Consider the following 16,867-nt stretch of genomic DNA (forward strand, 5'->3'; position numbering starts at 1 on the left):
CAAATGGAATAGCATTCTTTTTCATAGCTGAATAATATTCCATGGTATGTATATACCACATCTTTGTGATCAGTCATCTATGGACACCTTGGTTGTTCCAAACTTGAGCTGTTGTGAACAGTGCTGCTATAGACATGGTGGTGCAGATACCTCTTCGATATAGTATGTTCATGTCTTTTTGGTACATACCAAGTAGTGAGATTGCTGGATCATCTGGCAAGTCTGTTCTAGGTATTTTTTTTTTTAATTTTTAATTTGTTTTTAACAGATTCAATGTGATTTGTACATAAAATTCTAAGAACATAATGGTATTCCCATCCTCCCTCCCTCCCCTTCCTCCCTCTTCTCACCCTTTTTTCCTTCTCTGTATCGCGTGCCCCCCGTCAGTCACTCGCTGTTTTTGTCATTTACTGTTTTTGAGATAACATGTTTTTAAATTACATTAAATAGGCTTAATATTTCAGCAAATAGGTTTAACAAGTAAAAAGCAGACGCTGTTTCAGTGGGAATATAGACAAGAGCTATAAATGACAATCGAATTGAAAAATGACCATTTCCACTTCTTCCATTATGAAGTAAATGTTAAAGTAATCACAGATCATTAATTATAGTAGTATATCATTCGTGTGTGTGTGTGTGTGTATGTGCGTGTGCCCGCCAATGTAGTAGCATTTATGAAATTTCATGGAAATTTTTAAACATTAGATATTTTTACCATTTCTTTATGTTCTCAATAATTAGACCATTAATATCTCAAATGGTAACTAGTGAGCTGGAGCACCTTGTTATTTCTATACTTTGAAAGTCCCCACCATCAAAACTCACGCTGACATATAATCTTTATTGTAAGGTATGGGGAGGACTTCTAAGAAAAGATTAGGTAATAAGGGTATGAGCTTATAATGGATTAATCCATTTATGGATTTATCAGTTACTGGTTTGTTATTAAAGCCAGTTCAGCTCTCTTGCTTGCATGGTTCCCTTCTCATGTGATGCCTTGAATCGCCTCAAGACCCTTAAAAGCATCCCACTGGCAACAAGATCTTTACCAGACCAGATGTGCACTTAGATTTATTTTTTTACCTAGAAACCTTTTATTTAAGGTATACAAACATTATGTATTTCATATATATAAATTTAGAAATTCAGTGATTGTTCCAACCCTACCCTCAATCCTACCTGTACTCTCACGCTTCTTCCTCCTCCCTTTCCTATTCCCATTATCTTTTACTGAGATCCATTTTCAATTAGCTTTACACATGCAAGATTAATCCTACAGGCTGGCGCCGTGGCTCAATAGGCTAATCCTCCTAATCCTCCGCCTGCGGTGCTGGCACTCCAGGTTCTAGTCCCAGTTGGGGCGCCGGATTCTGTCCTGGTGGCTCCTCTTCCTGTCCAGCTCTCTGCTGTGGCCCGGGAAGGCAGTGGAGGATGGCCCAGGTCCTTGGGTCCTGCACCCGCATGGGAGACCACCTGGCTCCTGGCTTTGGATCAGCACGGTGTGCCGGCCACAGTGCGCTGGCCACAGCGGCCATTGCCTGGGAGGGGGGTGAACCAATGGAAAAGGAAGACCTTTGTCTCTGTCCTCTGTCTCTCTCTCACTGTCCACTCTGCCTGTCCAAAAAAAAAAAAAAATTTAATCCTACACTGGCTTCAATAAATAGTATGGGGAAAAAACTTCCTCAACAGTCAAGATGAGGGCTGTTCAAAGTCATTGGGTCTCAAAGTATCAGTTACAATTCTATAGATAATCTTTTAGATACTCTATTAGTTCCCATGGATCAAGGAAAATATATGGTATTTGTCTTTTTGGGACTAGCTTATTTGACTTAGTATAATGTTTTACAGTTGTATCCATTTTGTTGCAAATGACAAGGTTTCATTCTTTTATCACTGAGTAGTATTCCATGGTGTACAATAATTTGTGTAGTATTCAGTTGACAGACATCTGGGTTGATTAACCATTGTGAATTGAGCTGCAGTGAACATGGAGGTACAGATAACTTTGATATACTGATTTATTTTCACTTGAGTGAATTCTCAGGAGTGGGATGGCTGGATCTGTATTCAGATTTCTGAGGTATCCCCCTGTTGTCTTCCAAAGTGGCTGGGCCAGTTTACATTCCACCACCAGTGGATTAGAATACCTTTTTTTCCCTCACCAGCATTTGTTTGTTGACTTCTGTAGGATAGGCATTCTCACTGAGGTGAGGGGAAATCTCATTGTGGTTTTGATTTGCATTTCCCTGTTGGCTAGTGATCCTGAGCATTTTTTTATGTGTCTGTTGGCCATTTGAATTTCTTCTTTTGAAAAATACCTGTTTAAGTCCTTTGCCCATTTAATAATGAGTGGGTTGTTTTGCTACTGTTGAGTTTCTTGCTCTTTATAAAGCTGGCTATTAATCCTTTATTAGTTGCATACTTTGCAAATAATTTCTCCCATTCTGTGGGTTACCTCGTTACTTTGCTGAGTGATTCTTTTGCAATACAGAAGCTTTTCAGCTTGATGTAATCCCATTTGTGGATTTTGGCTTTGTTTGTGCTGCTGTGGTCTCTTCTAAGAATCCATGTATGCTAATGTCTTGCAAGGATTCCCCAGTGTTCCGTAGTAATTTGATGGTATCAGGTTTTAGATCTACATCTTTGATCCACTTTGAGTAGATTTTTTTTTTTGTAAGGTGACTTTATGTAGGGGTCTTACTTCATATTTTGCATGTGTAATGTAGGCAGGCATGCAGGATAAAATTGATCAAGTTTGAGCTGGAAGACCACACCTCATGCCCCTACCTGGCCACATCTGTGTGCTGACTGGCCAATCAGGTTACTTAATCATTCCCCTTTGGACATAGTTTGAAGGCTAGCCCTTTATTTTGGCCTTTAACCATTGTGGACTCATGCTGCCCTGTGCCTCCAAGGTGCGTGGCCTTTGGGCCACCCGCCCCATGCTTCTTGGCCTACGTGCTCCTTCACATGACTGGCTCCTGGTACTTGGGATGAATCCAGATTTCTCTCTCTCTAGTCTTTAGGGCCCTCACTCTCCTATGTATTTCTCCCACTGACTAAAAACCTTAAAACTTATGCTGCCTCACTCATGTATCCTGGAATTCAGAATTCTTCTCTGAATATTAGGCAAGAACCCACACAGCCTTATTAATATTGGGAATTTATTGATAAGCACACGGTAATACAGCATGGCATCCCATATTCCAATATCGTGTGGAGATCATTTTCCCAGCACCATTTGTTAGAGATTGTCCTCGCTCCAGGGATTGATTTTTGGCTCCTTTGTCTAAGCTAAGTTGGTTGTAGATGCGTGAATTGATTTCTGGAGCTTATATAGATGCATGAATTGATTTCTGGAGCTTATATTCTGTTCCATTTGTCTGTCCATCTGTTTGGCAGCACCAGGCTGTTGTGTCCTTTAGCATGTCTTGAAGTCTGGTATTGTGATGCCTCTGCTTTGTTTTTGTTGTTAGCTATTTGGGGTCTCCTGTGTTTCCATATGAACTTCAGCATGGTTTTGTTCTAGATCTGAGAAGAATGTCATTGGTATTTTGATGGGGATTACATTGAATCTATCACTTGCTTTCAGTAGTATGGACATATTGATGAAAATGTTTCTTCCAATCCATGAACATGGAAGATTTTTCTGCTTTCTTGTGTCATCTGTATCTTCCCTTAATGCTTTGTGATTTTCATTGTAGAGATATTTGATGTCTTTCATTAAATTTATTACAAGATATTTAATTTTTTTGTAGCTACTGTGAATGGATTGATCTTAGAAGTTCTTTCTCAGTCATGACATTGTCTGTATATACAAAGGCTATTGTTTTTTGTGTCAGAGTTTGGTAAAGTGGAAGGATCTAAAAATAAGTTCTAATAGTCTCTTAGTGGAATCTTTTGATTCTTGTATATATGGGATCATGTCATCTGCAAATAGGAAATTTGTATCCCTTTGATTTCTTTTTCTTCCCTAAGGGTTCTACCTAAAACTTCCAGGACTATATTAAATAGCAATGGTGAGACTGGGCATCCTTGTCTTGTTCTGAATCTTAGTGGGAATGTTTCTAACTTTTCCCTATTCAAAAATACGCTGGCTTTGGATTTGTCAAACTGCCTTGATTGTGTTGAGGAATGTTCCATCTATACCCAGTTTGCTTAAGGTTTTTATTATGAAAGAATGTTGTATTTTATCAAATGGCTTTCTCTGCATGTATTGAGATGATCCTATGGTTTTTGTTCTCCAGTTTGTTAATGTGATATATCATATTTATTGATGCAAATGTTGAACCATCCCTGAACCAGGGATAAATCTCGTTGGTCCAGTTGAGTGATCTTTCTGATGTGTTGTTGAATTCAATTGGCTAGAGTTTTGTTAAGAATTTTTGTGTCTATGTTCATCACAGAAATTGGTCTGTAGTTCCCTTGCTCTGTTATCTTTTCAGGGTTTAGGAATTAAGGTGTTGCTGCCTTCATAGAAGGTGTTTGGGAGGATTCCCTCCCTTTCAGTTGTTTGTAATAGCTTGAGCAGAATTGAGTTAGTTCTTCTTTAAATGTCTGGTAGAATTCAGGAGTGAAGGCATCTGGTACTGGATTTCCTTTGTTGGGAGGGTCTTTATCACTGATTCAATGCCTGTCTTGGTTATGGGTCTGTTTAGGTTTTCTCTCTTCATACCTCAATTTAGGTATTTTTTAGGGTCATTTAGCTCTGTTTCTTTGCTGATTTTCTGTCTAGTTGATCTGGCCATTGATGAAAATGGGGTGTTGAAGTCCCTCATTACTATTGTGCTGGTGTCTGTGACTCCATTTAGGTCCATTAATATTTTAAATGGCCAGATGCCCTGTAACTGGGTGCATATACATTTACTATAGTCATATCTTCCTGTTGAATTGATCGTTTAATCCTTACATAGTGGCTTTCTTTGTCTCTCAACAGTTTTTGTGTTAGGGTCTATTTTATCTTCTATTAGGCTGGCAAAACTTACCTTTTTTGGCTTTCCATTAGGATGAAATATCTTTTTCCATCCTTTCACTTTGTGTGTGTCTTTGTTGGTGAGGTTTGTTTGCTTGTGAGGTTTATATCTTGTAGGCAGCAGATAGATCGGTCTTGATTTTTAATCCATTCATCCAGTCTGTATCTTTTAAGTGGAGAGTTGAGGCCATCTATATTCAAAGTTACTATTGATACATGACAACTTGGCCCTGTCATTTTTCCATAAATTCTCCTATTGTTAATTTTGGATTTCTTTAATACTTTTACTGAGGGATTTCTCTGCCTTCACATTCTTGCATAATAATGGTAACTTTTCTGTGTTTTTATGTGTAGCACATCCGTAAGCACTTTTTGTAAGGGTGGGCAAGTAGCAATGTATTCTTTGAATTTGTTTGTTATTCCCCCATTGTTCATAAATGAGAGCTTTGCAGGGTACAGTATTCTGGGTGGACAGTCTCCTAGTATATAGGGTTTCTGATGAGAAGTCAGCTGCGAGTCTGATTGGAGATCCTCTGAAAGTAACCTGGCATTTCTCTTGTGCACATTTTAGAATCTTAGTTTTACCCTGGAGAGTTTGATTACAATGTGTAATGGTGAGGATCTTTTCTGGTCATGTCTGTTAGAAGTTTTACATGCTTCCTGTGTTTGGATGTCCCTTACTCAAGATTAGGGAAATTTTCTGTAATTATTTGACTAAAAAGGCTTTCAGGAACTCCTAAGACTTGTATGTTTGTTTGATTGTATCCCATATATCTCCAACACTGTTTTTAAGTTTGCTGTTTTCTTATTGTTTTCTTGGCTGGACTATAAGATTTTTTTCCTCGTGAAATCTAAGACTTTCCACCGCAGTTTGTGTGCAATCTATTGAATTCTGCATGTCTAATAGTTCAAAATCTCAACTTCATGTGACATTTTCATTCATATCATGTACGATTTTCTTCCATGGATTTGTTTGATTGCTTTTGAGCAGTTACAGGATTCATTTTTTGAATTCACTTCCAGCATTCCTCAATCTCTTCATCTTCATATTCTTAAATTGCATTTTTTTTTTTGTGGCGGGGGGGGGTTCATGGTATCTTGTTGCTTGAATTTCTATGTTTTTAGGGATTTGTGTGTTGGCTTTTATCTTTGAGCTATGCCTCTGTGGCTTAGTGGGATGTCTGTACTTTGAGTGAATATTGAAAGGTGTGGCCAGGGAGCAATGGTCAGTACTCCAGGGTGAAGTGTCCAGGGTAACAAACCAAAGTTGGGCGTAGTAGATTTCACTGCCTCAGTGTTAGGCCCTGGTGTGTTATGTGCCACCATGTGAACCGCACAAATGATGTGCCCAGGCTTCCCTGTGAGCCCAGTGAGCATGTGGAGCTGCTCCTGGCCATTGCCCAGAGACCCAGCTTCTCCCTGCACCTTCATGTAGAACCGCTGAGTCCCCATGGCCTCGGCACACAAGGCTCCCACGGTGACTGGGTGCAGGGACTTTGGTTGGCCCTGTCAGCCTGCTGCATCAGCAGAGGCAGGTGTTCCCTGAGACAGCTCTGCCTAGGCGTCCTGATCCCAGGAGGCTGCAGGCTCCTCGCCAGCCTACGCGGTTGCCCAGCCCCCTCTCAGCCAGGCTCAGTCAGTGGGGACTATGGATTTTTTTCCCTCTGCTAGAATCACTGGATCACAGGAGTACAGAAGAGCCGCTGGCTGAATGTAGCTCCACCACTGCCTCCTGTACTGCTGTGAGGGTGGCGTCCTGTGTCAGCCAGTGGCTGGGTGTGCACAAGGGCTTACACAGTTGGCCTGCAGACCCAAAATGGTGCCCACCCTTTCTCAGCAAGGCAGCTCGAGCTGTTGTGGGGAAGTTGGCCTGAGACAAATGTGCCCCCTCTCCTTCACCTAGGTCTGCGGGCAGCTGCTAGCTCCAAGGCTCCATCCCTGACTCAAGCCATGCTCTCCCCCCAGTTAAATCACCACCGGTTGCCGGAGTCTGGTTCACCTCCATCTCCAAGCTGCCGCCTTCTCTGGCTCTAGGTCACCAAAGTCGTGCACTGAGCCTGCATTTGTGCTGCACGTCCACACCCTCCACAGAGGTCCACGGGGTTCCTCCTCCTCCCCTGAAAGTGCACTTCCTACACCCCTTTCTTTCACTGTTTATCCCTTGTCTAGCGCATCACGTCTCTCCCTAATCTGCCATCTTAGCAGTATCAATTGTGTGTGTGTGTGTGTGTGTGTGTGTGTTTTTTTTTTTTTTTACTTATTTTTTGGTCTGGAAGATCTGTCCATTGTTGAGTGAGGTGTTGAAGTCAGCCAACATTATCGTATTGGCATCTGTCTCCCCATCTAGCTCTATTATTTGCTTTATATATCTAGATGCTCTTGGGTTGGGTGCATATATATTTGTGATATGTCTTCTTGCTGAATTGAACTTATCAAAATACATGCTCTTGTTTACCTTGTTTTGCAGTTTTTGACCTGAGTCTGTTTCATCTGATGCCAGAGTCGCTATTCCTGCTCATTTTTAGTTTCCCTTTGCCTGATGTATCTTTCTCCAACCCTTCTCTTAGTGTCTGTGTGTATCTTTGTGAAATGAGTTTCTTCTAGGCAGGATATAGTGGGGTCACAGATTTTTATCCATTCAGCCAACGTGTATCCTGATGAGAGACTTTATTTAAATTCAGTGTTACTGTTGATAAGAACTAAGACCTGTCAGTTTGTTAATTGGATAATGATTCTGCCTGCTGTGTTAGTGAATTTGGTGCTGTCCAGTGTGTTCATGTTTAATCTAATGCATGATGCCCTTCAGAATGTCTAGTAAGACTGGCCTGGTGCTGGTGAATTCTGTTTTTGCTTATCTGGAAAATACTTTGTCTTTGTTTGTTTTTGAGTTTATTTATTTGAAAGAGTTACAGAGAAGGAGAGGCAGAGGCCAAGTGAGAAGTCTTCCATTCGCTGATTCACTCTCCAAATGGCCACAATGGCAAGGACTGGGCTGGGCCAAGGCCAGGAACTTCATCCAAGTCTCCCACATGGGTACAGGGTCCCAAGCACTTGGGCCATCTGCTGCTGCTTTCCCAGGCACATTAGTAGGGAGCTGGGTCGGAAGTGGAGCAGTCGGGACTCAAACGGCATCCATATAGGATGCTGGTGCTGCAGACTCAGGCTTGACCTATGCCACGGCACCTTTTCCTCTCCTTAACTTCTTTCATTTTTAAAAATCTTTATTTTAAAGGTGGAGCTAGAGCTAAGGAGATGGATCTTCCATACTCTGGCTTACTCTCCAAATGGCCCCAATGGCTGGGGCTGGACCAGGCTGAAGCCAGGAGCCTGGAGCTTCTTCCAGGTCTCCCTCGCGGATTCAGGTGCCCCGGGACTAGGGCCGTCCTCCACTGCTTTCCCAAGTAACTGGATCAGAAGTAGAGCAGCCAGTACTTGAACCGGCACCCATATGGGATGCCAACACTGTAGACGGTGGCTTAGCCTGCTGTGCCGCAGTGCTGGGCTCCCTTCTGTACTTTTTTTTTTTTAAAGGAATTTTATTTTTATTTATTTATTTATTTATTTTTTTTGGACAGGCAGAGTGGACAGTGAGAGAGAGAGACAGAGAGAAAGGTCTTCCTTTGCCGTTGGTTCACCCTCCAATGGCCGCCGCGGCCGGCGTACCGTGCTGATCCGATGGCAGGAGCCAGGAGCCAGGTGCTTTTCCTGGTCTCCCATGGGGTGCAGGGCCCAAGCACCTGGGCCATCCTCCACTGCACTCCCGGGCCACAGCAGAGAGCTGGCCTGGAAGAGGGGCAACCGGGACAGAATCCGGCGCCCCGACCGGGACTAGAACCCTGTGTGCTGGCGCCGCAAGGTGGAGGATTAGCCTGTTGAGCCGCGGCGCCGGCCTCCCTTCTGTACTTTTAAGGGATAACTTCACTAGATATAATATCCTTGGTTAGAAGTTTCATTTTTCATTTTTTTTTCTTAAGACGTCTATATCTTCCCAGTCTGTTTTAGCTTATAGTGGATCCACTTAGAAATCTGATGTAAATAATACTGATTTCCCTTTATATGTAATTTCATGCTTTTCTGTTAGTTTCTTTAGGATTTTGTCCTTTAAGTTTTGACAATTTGACTAATACAATCAAGAAAATCTTTTCTTTTTTTGCTTGGGGTTCTTTGAGCTTCTTGTGTCTAGGTGTCCACGTCTTCCTCAAGGCCTGGCAAATTTTCAGCTATATCTTTTAGCAGATTCTCTGGAATGAGAAGGCCATGCCAAGATGGCCACTGGCAAGGGAGCGTCAGTTACTCAGGAATGGCTTCAGAAACCCTCTGGGAAACCACCTGGCAATGAAGCCTGCCTGGCAACGGGCTGTGATTTGATTGGTTAGGGCATAAACTGCCCCTTGACTGGATTGGCTGCCTTGCTGTCTAAGCTGAAATAAACGAGTCTGCCCCGGCTCCCCTCTGGCCCGCTTTCACCGACTCCTGTGGTCTGTGTGATGACTCCGTGCCTCTTGCCCCCACCACGCTCCTCCTCTCAGAATGAATCCACAGCAACAATTCTCAACCATTTTTTCTTTACCTCACCTTCATGTGTACTCATAATAAGAATATTTAGTCGTGTGATAGTATCCCATATTTCATGTAGATTTTAATAACTTTCTATTTCTGTCTGATGGGGTTATTTCAGAATTCCTGGCCTGGAGATCAGAGGTTCTTTCCTGCACTTGGTCTATTCTGTTAAAGCACTCAGTCACCGGTTGAAGATTTCATCTGCAAAACTTCGTTGGATTCTTCTTAAAGGGTTCTATCTCCTTAGTGGATTTTCATTAATACACTCATTAATTTCCTCGTTTCTTAATCAACCTGGATTCTCTTGCATCTCATTGAGTTTCTTTACAATCATGTTGAGTTCTGTGTCTGTCATTTCATACATTCGCTTCGTCTCAGGGTCTAAGTTTGAGGATTATTATGTTCATTTGGAGGCTTCATGCTACCTTGTTTCTTCAAGTCTTCGGTGTCCCAATGTTGACATATTTGGATCTGGTGTGATCATCCCTTCTTTATGGAGTCAGGTTTTATTGTAAAACATTGTATGGTTTAGTTGGAATGCAAGGTATCACTTGGCTTGTTTCTTTGGCTTTGTTTCTAGGTGAGCCCAGGAGTGTAGTCTGGGTGATTTCCTTTGTCCTAATGTCAGGCGTGTCTAAGTGACACAGTAGTCCAGTCTGCTGTAGTTTGTAGTGATAGACGTGTGAACATGGGTTACCTAGGGTGTGTATCTCTGGTCCACAGAGAGTTCAGTATCAGTCTCTCTGGTGATGGTGAAAGCCAGGGCCTTGCTCTTGGTGTTGAGGGAGAAAATTGTGGCTGCCCCCTTGTGATGCCGATGCTTGTGGCACCCATTGCTGTGGCTGTAGGACTATGTGATGCAAAGGGACTCTTCTGCAGGTCCTGCCAGGAGTGCCCAATTGGTGCTGTAGCTTATATTACCATCAGCCCTGGTCCTAGGACTAGGGGATGTGAGCTGGACCCTGCTTAGTCCTACAAGGGATACAGCAGATTCTGCTCTGGAGGGCATGAGTCCAGAGGAGGGGAGTGCAGGTTGGTTCTTCATTGAGAAAGTTAGAACTAGTTGTTATAGTCCAGGCGTTGTAGTTTATAAAGGGGTCATTACCCAGATCTTCCAGGGTGAAGATGGATTTTTCTTTGGCCACTTTTGATGTTAGCTCCCAGAAGCTAAGGTGAGCTCACATAAACTGTGTTACCGCAGCTGTGGGGCTAATGCCCCGGAACTCCTGCAGTTGCAGGACACAGGGCATCTGACTTGTGCCCTGACTCAGACTCTGGTGCTGGTGGACGTGGAACAGAGGACACTGCTGGACTTCCTGCTGCCAAGCATGCCGCTCTGCAGGGGTCGGGGAGGGGAAGGAGACGACGTGGCTTCCTTGCTGCAAGCCCAGAAGTTGCTCAGACCCTAGTCAGCTTCTCAGGGTGAAGTGGAAGTCAGCAGGTGTTGGTAGAATTCCCTCTGCGCTGACACTGAGTGGCAGGCATGTGGGAGTTTCTCCCTACCTTAATGCGGTAAGATGGCGGCACACAGCAGCCATGTCTGTATTGCCTTTTGTCCTACAGAGTCTTGGTTTCGTTAGTTCTTTGCTGAAAATTTTCAGACCCTGGAAGTATGGTCCTTTTGAGTATTCCAGAGCAGCTGAAGTCGGTGTGCCTCCACCCTGTTCAGCCATCTTGGATCTTCCGACTCGGTTTATTTTTTAAATATTTATTTGAAAGAATTGTTGGGAGAGACGGAGAGAGGCCCTCCATCTGCTGATTCGTTCCCCAGATGGCCACAACAGCAAGGGCTTGGCCAGGCCGAAGCCAGGAGCTTCTTCTAGGTCTCCTCCTTGGGTGCAGGGGCCAAGCACTTGGGCCGTCTTCTGTGTTGTTGTTGTTGTTGTTGTTTTTCCCTTTTCTTTTTTAAAGATTTATTTATTGGAAAGTCAGAGTTACACAGAGAGAGAAGGAGAGGCAGAGAGAGAGAGAGGTCTTCCCTCCACTGGTTCACTCCCCAGTTGGCTAAAATAGCTGGAGCTGCACTGATCTGAAGCCAAGAGCCAGGAGCTTTGTCCAGGTCTCCCACGAGGGTGCAGGGGCCCAAGGAGTTGGGGCAACCTCTACTGCTTTCCCAGGCCATAGCAGAGAGCTGGATCAGAAGTGGAGCAGCCAGGACTCAACCAGCACCCACATGGGATGCCGGCACTGCAGGTGGTGGCTTCACTCACCAAGTCACAGCGCTGAACCCCACCCCCCACGCCCAATTTCTGGTTCTTTGTCAGGCCATTAGCAGGGAGCTGGATTGGAAGTGGAGCAGTTGGGACACAATCAGTGCCCAAATGGAATGCCAGCGTCACAGGCGGTGGCTTAACCTGCTGTGCCAGAAAAATGTCCCCAACGGGTTTACTTTTGATGTGTTACAGGGGAAACCATGAGGGGACATCTAAATGGAGATGTCCAGTAGGTGATTAAATATGAGTGTCTGTGATTCAACATGCCTTCAATAGTAGCATGTGATTTTTGTCACTGAAAATAAGAAATGCTCACATTATCCAGGGAAGGGGTATAGAGATCTGAGGATGTGAACAGAGGAATAATAAAAACGTAAAGGACGGGTGAGGGCTAAGGATTAAATGTTAACTGAATTAACACAGGCTCTAACCTGTATTGTTGGAATGCAAATCATATCCTTGTTTTTCAGGTATTTAAATCGATTCAGCAGTGAGCTGGAGCAGATTGAGTTACATAACAGCATCAAAGACAGACAGGGAAGGCGGCACTGTTCCCGGGAGACGGTCATCAAGCAGACGATGGAGCGTGAGCGGCAGCAGTATGAAGGCTACGGCCTGGGTATGCTCATTGCAGTTCTGTTTCTCTTAAACACATAGCAAGACAAATTATGGTACATAATTTCCTTATCCACAGTCTTCAGTTGATGGACATCTGGATTGATTGCATATCTTAGCTATTATAAATTGAAATGAATATGGGGGTACAGATCGCCTTTTAATATGCTGATTTCATTTCCTTTGGGTAAATTCCCAGGTGTGGGGTGGCTGGGTCATATGGTAGGACTATACCCAGATTTGAGATGCCTCCATACTGTCTTCCCTAGTGGCTGGACCAGTTCACATTCCCACCAACAGTGGATTAGGGTGCCTTTTTCTCTGCATCCTCACCAGCATTTGTTGCTTGGCTTTCATAGAGAAATTAGCATTCTAATAGGGTGAGGTGAAACCCACTTGTGGTTTTGATTTGCATTTCCCTGATGGCTAGTGATCCTGAGCATTTTTTTTGTGTCTGGCCATTTGAATTTCCTCGCTTGAAAAATGTTTTAGGTCCTTTGCCCACTTCTTGACTGGGTTGTCTTGATCTCTTTATATATGCTGGTTATTAATCCTTTATCAGTTTGTCATGAATTGCCTTGATTGTGTTGAGGAATTTTTCTATACCCAATTTGCTTAATGTTTTCAACATGAAAGGATGTTGTATTTTATCAAATGCTTTCTCTGCTTCTGTTGAGATAACCATATGGCTTTTTGTCTTCAGTTTGTTAAAATGATGTATTATATCTATTGATTTGTGAGGGTTGACCCATCCGTGCATACTGGGGAGAAATGCCACTTGGTTCAGGTGAATGATCTTTGATGTGTCCTTGGATTCGATTGGCTAGTATTTGTTTGGAATTTTTGCATCTATGTTTGTCAGAGATACTGGTCTGTAGATCTCATTCTCTGTCATGTCTTTTTTCTGGTTTAAGGATTAAGGCCATGCAGGCTTCATAGAAGGAGTTTGAGAACAATCCCTCCCTTTAAATTGTTTTTGAATAGCTTGAGAATAATTGGAATTAATTCCTCTTTAACTATCTGCTGGAATTCAGCAGTGAAGCTTCAGGACCTGGGTTTTTCTTTGTTGGAAGGGTCTTTACCACTGATTCAATCTCTATTTTGGTTATTGGTCTGTTGATGTTTTATTTCTTCATGAGTCTATTTAGGTAGGTTGTGTATGTCCAGGAATTTATCTGTTTCTTGTGGGTTTCCCAGTTTGTTGCTTTATAGCTGTTTGTAGTAATTCCTGATGATTATTTTTATTTCTGTGGTATCTGTTAAATATCCTTTTTCACCTCTGATTTTATTCATTTGTCTTTTTTTTTTTTTCTCCACTGATTGGTTGGGCCAGTGGTGTGTCAGTTTTATCTTTTGAAAAAAACTCTTCTGATCTTTTTTTGTTTCAATTTTATTTCTCCTTATTTTTAGTCATTTCTTTCCTCCTACTAGTGTGTGGTTTGGTTTGGTGGTTTTTTTTCTAGGTCCTTGAGATGCACTGTCAGCTCATTTATTTGGTAACTTTTTCCAGTTTCTTGATGTAGGTACTGATTGCTATAAACTTCCCTCTTAACACTGCTTCTGTTATAAGCCTTTTTTTTTTTTTTAAAGATTTATTTATTTGAAAGAGTTACACACAGAGAAGGAGAGGCAGAGAGAGAGGTCTTCCAACTGCTGGTTCACTCCCTATTTGGCTGCAACAGCTGGAGCTGCGCCAGTCCAAAGCCAGGAGCTTCTTCCAGGTCTTCCCACAAGGGTGCATGGGCACAAGGACATGGGCCATCTTGTACTGCTTTTCCAGGCCATAGCAGAGAGCTGTATCAGGAGTGGAGCAACTGGGATTCAAACTGGCTTGGGTGTGGGCACTGCAGGTGGCGGCTTTACCAGCTGTGTCCCAGTGCTGGCCCCATATCTCATAAGTTTTTTTATGATGTATCGTCATCACTTGTTTACAAAATTTTTTTGATTTCTCTTCTGATTTCTTCTATGACCCACTATTTATTTAGGAGCATATTGTTCAATCTCCATGTGTTTGCATATGTTCTTGAGATTTATGAGTTGTTGGTTTTGAGCTTCAATTCATTGTGATCAGAGAGGTGCATGGTATGATTTTTTTGTTGTTGTTAATTTGCTGAGACTTTCTTTATGGCCTAGTATACGGTCTATGCTAGAGAAAAGAAAATTCCATGCACTGCTAAGAATGTGTGTTCTGCAACTATTGGGTGGTATGTTCTGTATGTATCAGGTCCATTTGGTTCATAGTGTTGATTAGCTTTGCTGTTTTGGCTTTTTCCCCCCCCTGGCTGATCTATCCTTTGAAAGTGGGTGTTGAAGTCCCCCATTACTATAATATTGGAATCTATTTTTCCCTTTACCTCTGTTACCAGTTCTTTTAAATAGCCAGGTTCCCTGTAATTGGATGCACATACATTTTTATTTTTATTTTTTTGGAAATGCAGAGTTAGAGACAGACAGGGAGAAAGGTCTTCCTTTTTCCGTTGGTTCACCCCCCAAGTGGCTTCTGTGGCTGGTGCACTGCACCGATCTGAAGCCAGGAGCCAGGTGCTTCCTCCTGGTCTCCCGTGTGGGGGTGCACATACATTTATTATAGCCATGTCTTCCTGTTGTATTGATCCCTTAATCATGACATAGTGTTCTTATCTGTCTCTTTACAGTTTTCGTGTTAAAGGCTATTTTGTCTGATAATAGGATGGCTACACCTGCCCTTTTTTTTCTTTCCATTAGCATGGAATATCTTTCCATTCTTTCACTTTTAGTCTGCATGTATCTTTATTGATGAGGTCTTGTTTTTTTAATCCATTTGGCCAGTCTGTATCTTTTAACTGGAGAGTGGAGGTCATTTACATTCGTAGTATCTATTAATAAGTCACTACTCGGCCCTGCCATTTTTCTGTGAGTACTCCTGTCATTTAGTTTGGATTTTATTTTTACTTTTACTGGGGGATTTTCTGTCTTGGCATTCTTTCATGATAGTTTTTTTTTCTGAGTTTGTGTGTGTATCTTTTGTAAGGCTGGATGAGTGGTGACAAAGTCTTTGAATTTCTGTTAGTTATGGAATGTCTTTGTTCTACCTTCATTTATAAATGAAAGCTTTTTGGGTTAAAAGCTTCTTCATAATGAGTTTTTTGGGTTGACAGTTCTTTATCTCTTAAGACTTGGACTATATCTTGCCACTGACTTCTAGCCTGTACGTTTTCTGATGAAGTCAGCTGTGAGTCTAATTGGAAATCTTCTGAAAGTAACCTGGCATTTCTCTCGTGCATATTTTAGAATCTTTATGCAAATTTTTACTGCAGCGTGTTGTGGTGAAGATCTTTTCTGGTCATGTCAGGAGTTCTATCTGCTTTCTCTATTTGAACATTGCTATCTTTCTCCAAAGTGGGCAAGTTTTCTGTAATTACTTCACTAAAAAGGCCTTCTAGTACCTTCTTCCCACACCTTCAGGCACTCCTAAGACCCATCCATATGTTGGGTCATTGGATAGATCCCATAGATCTCAAACTATTCTCTAATTTGTTTTTTGGTCTGACTAAAATTTCCAGAGATTTGTCTTCAAGTTCAGATATTCATTGTGCTTCAGCAACTCTGTCTTTCCACTGCATTTTTTGATATATTGAATTCTTCATTTCCAATATTTCATTTTGATTTCTTTTAAAACCTCAATTTTATGGGAAAAATATTCATATCATATGGTTTGCTTTTGTTCTTGGTTTTGCTTCTGATTGCATTTGAGTAGGTAACTTTTTGAATTCCATTTTTGGCATTTCCTCAATCTCTTCATTTTCACATTCTGATACTGAGATGTTCTTTTTGTGTGTGTGTGTGGTGGGGGGGTCATGGTGTCTTCCTTACTCTGCTGTCTTCCTTATTCTTGTTTCTTGAATTTCTTCATTTATTTCTAGGCATTTGTTGAACTTTTTTTTCTTCCTCTGATGGCTTTTATCTTTGAGCTGTGCCTCTGTGGCTTAGTGGAATGTCTACACTTTTAGTAAATACCAAGGAGTGCATGGTGGGTGTGGCCAGGGAGCTCTGCTCAGTGCTCCAGGATGGGGTGAGTATCCAGGGTAACACCCACGTTGGGTGTGGTAGCTCTCTGATAACTGGAAGGAGAGGAACGGTCACCTGTGTGGGCGTGACCACCCCTTCTCTAAGCTGAGGAGTGCCCAGGTGTTAGCCCCCGTGTGTGCATCTGCACTGCTGGATGAACCACATAAGCTCTGAGATTGTGTGGCGGCACTCTGATTGCCCAGAACCCAGCTACACCTACCTCCTCTCACATAGTCACAATGTCTTCTCAGTCTCACCACCTGCCTGTGTCCAGAAATGGCACCAGCCCTCCCACTGCTGGCTGCAGGTCACTGCCGTAACGGGGAGAGGAGAGAGATGCTGCTTCACCCCCCTCCCCCCCCTTTGTGAGGGATCTGAGCCAGACCCAGAAATGGTGCAGTTCTTCCTCCAGCTGTCCCGTGCAGTCTGATCTCGCTGGTTTACCTGGGTGGGTGCTTTC

General features: G+C 42.7%; 1 protein-coding gene across 1 annotated transcript in view; it reads left to right on the forward strand.

The window, feature by feature from the left end:
• Positions 1–16,867, forward strand: part of TMA16 (translation machinery associated 16 homolog) — a 35,087-nt gene that overhangs the window by 14,532 nt on the left and 3,688 nt on the right. The window contains exon 5 of the mRNA XM_051831709.3: positions 12,216–12,364. Coding sequence (XP_051687669.2) covers positions 12,216–12,364 — 149 coding nt within the window. The remainder of the gene's footprint in view (positions 1–12,215; positions 12,365–16,867) is intronic.

This window comes from Oryctolagus cuniculus, chromosome 8, assembly GCF_051225735.1.
Source record: "Oryctolagus cuniculus isolate XC-2025 breed Fujian yellow rabbit chromosome 8, ASM5122573v1, whole genome shotgun sequence".
Taxonomy (NCBI): domain Eukaryota; kingdom Metazoa; phylum Chordata; class Mammalia; order Lagomorpha; family Leporidae; genus Oryctolagus; species Oryctolagus cuniculus.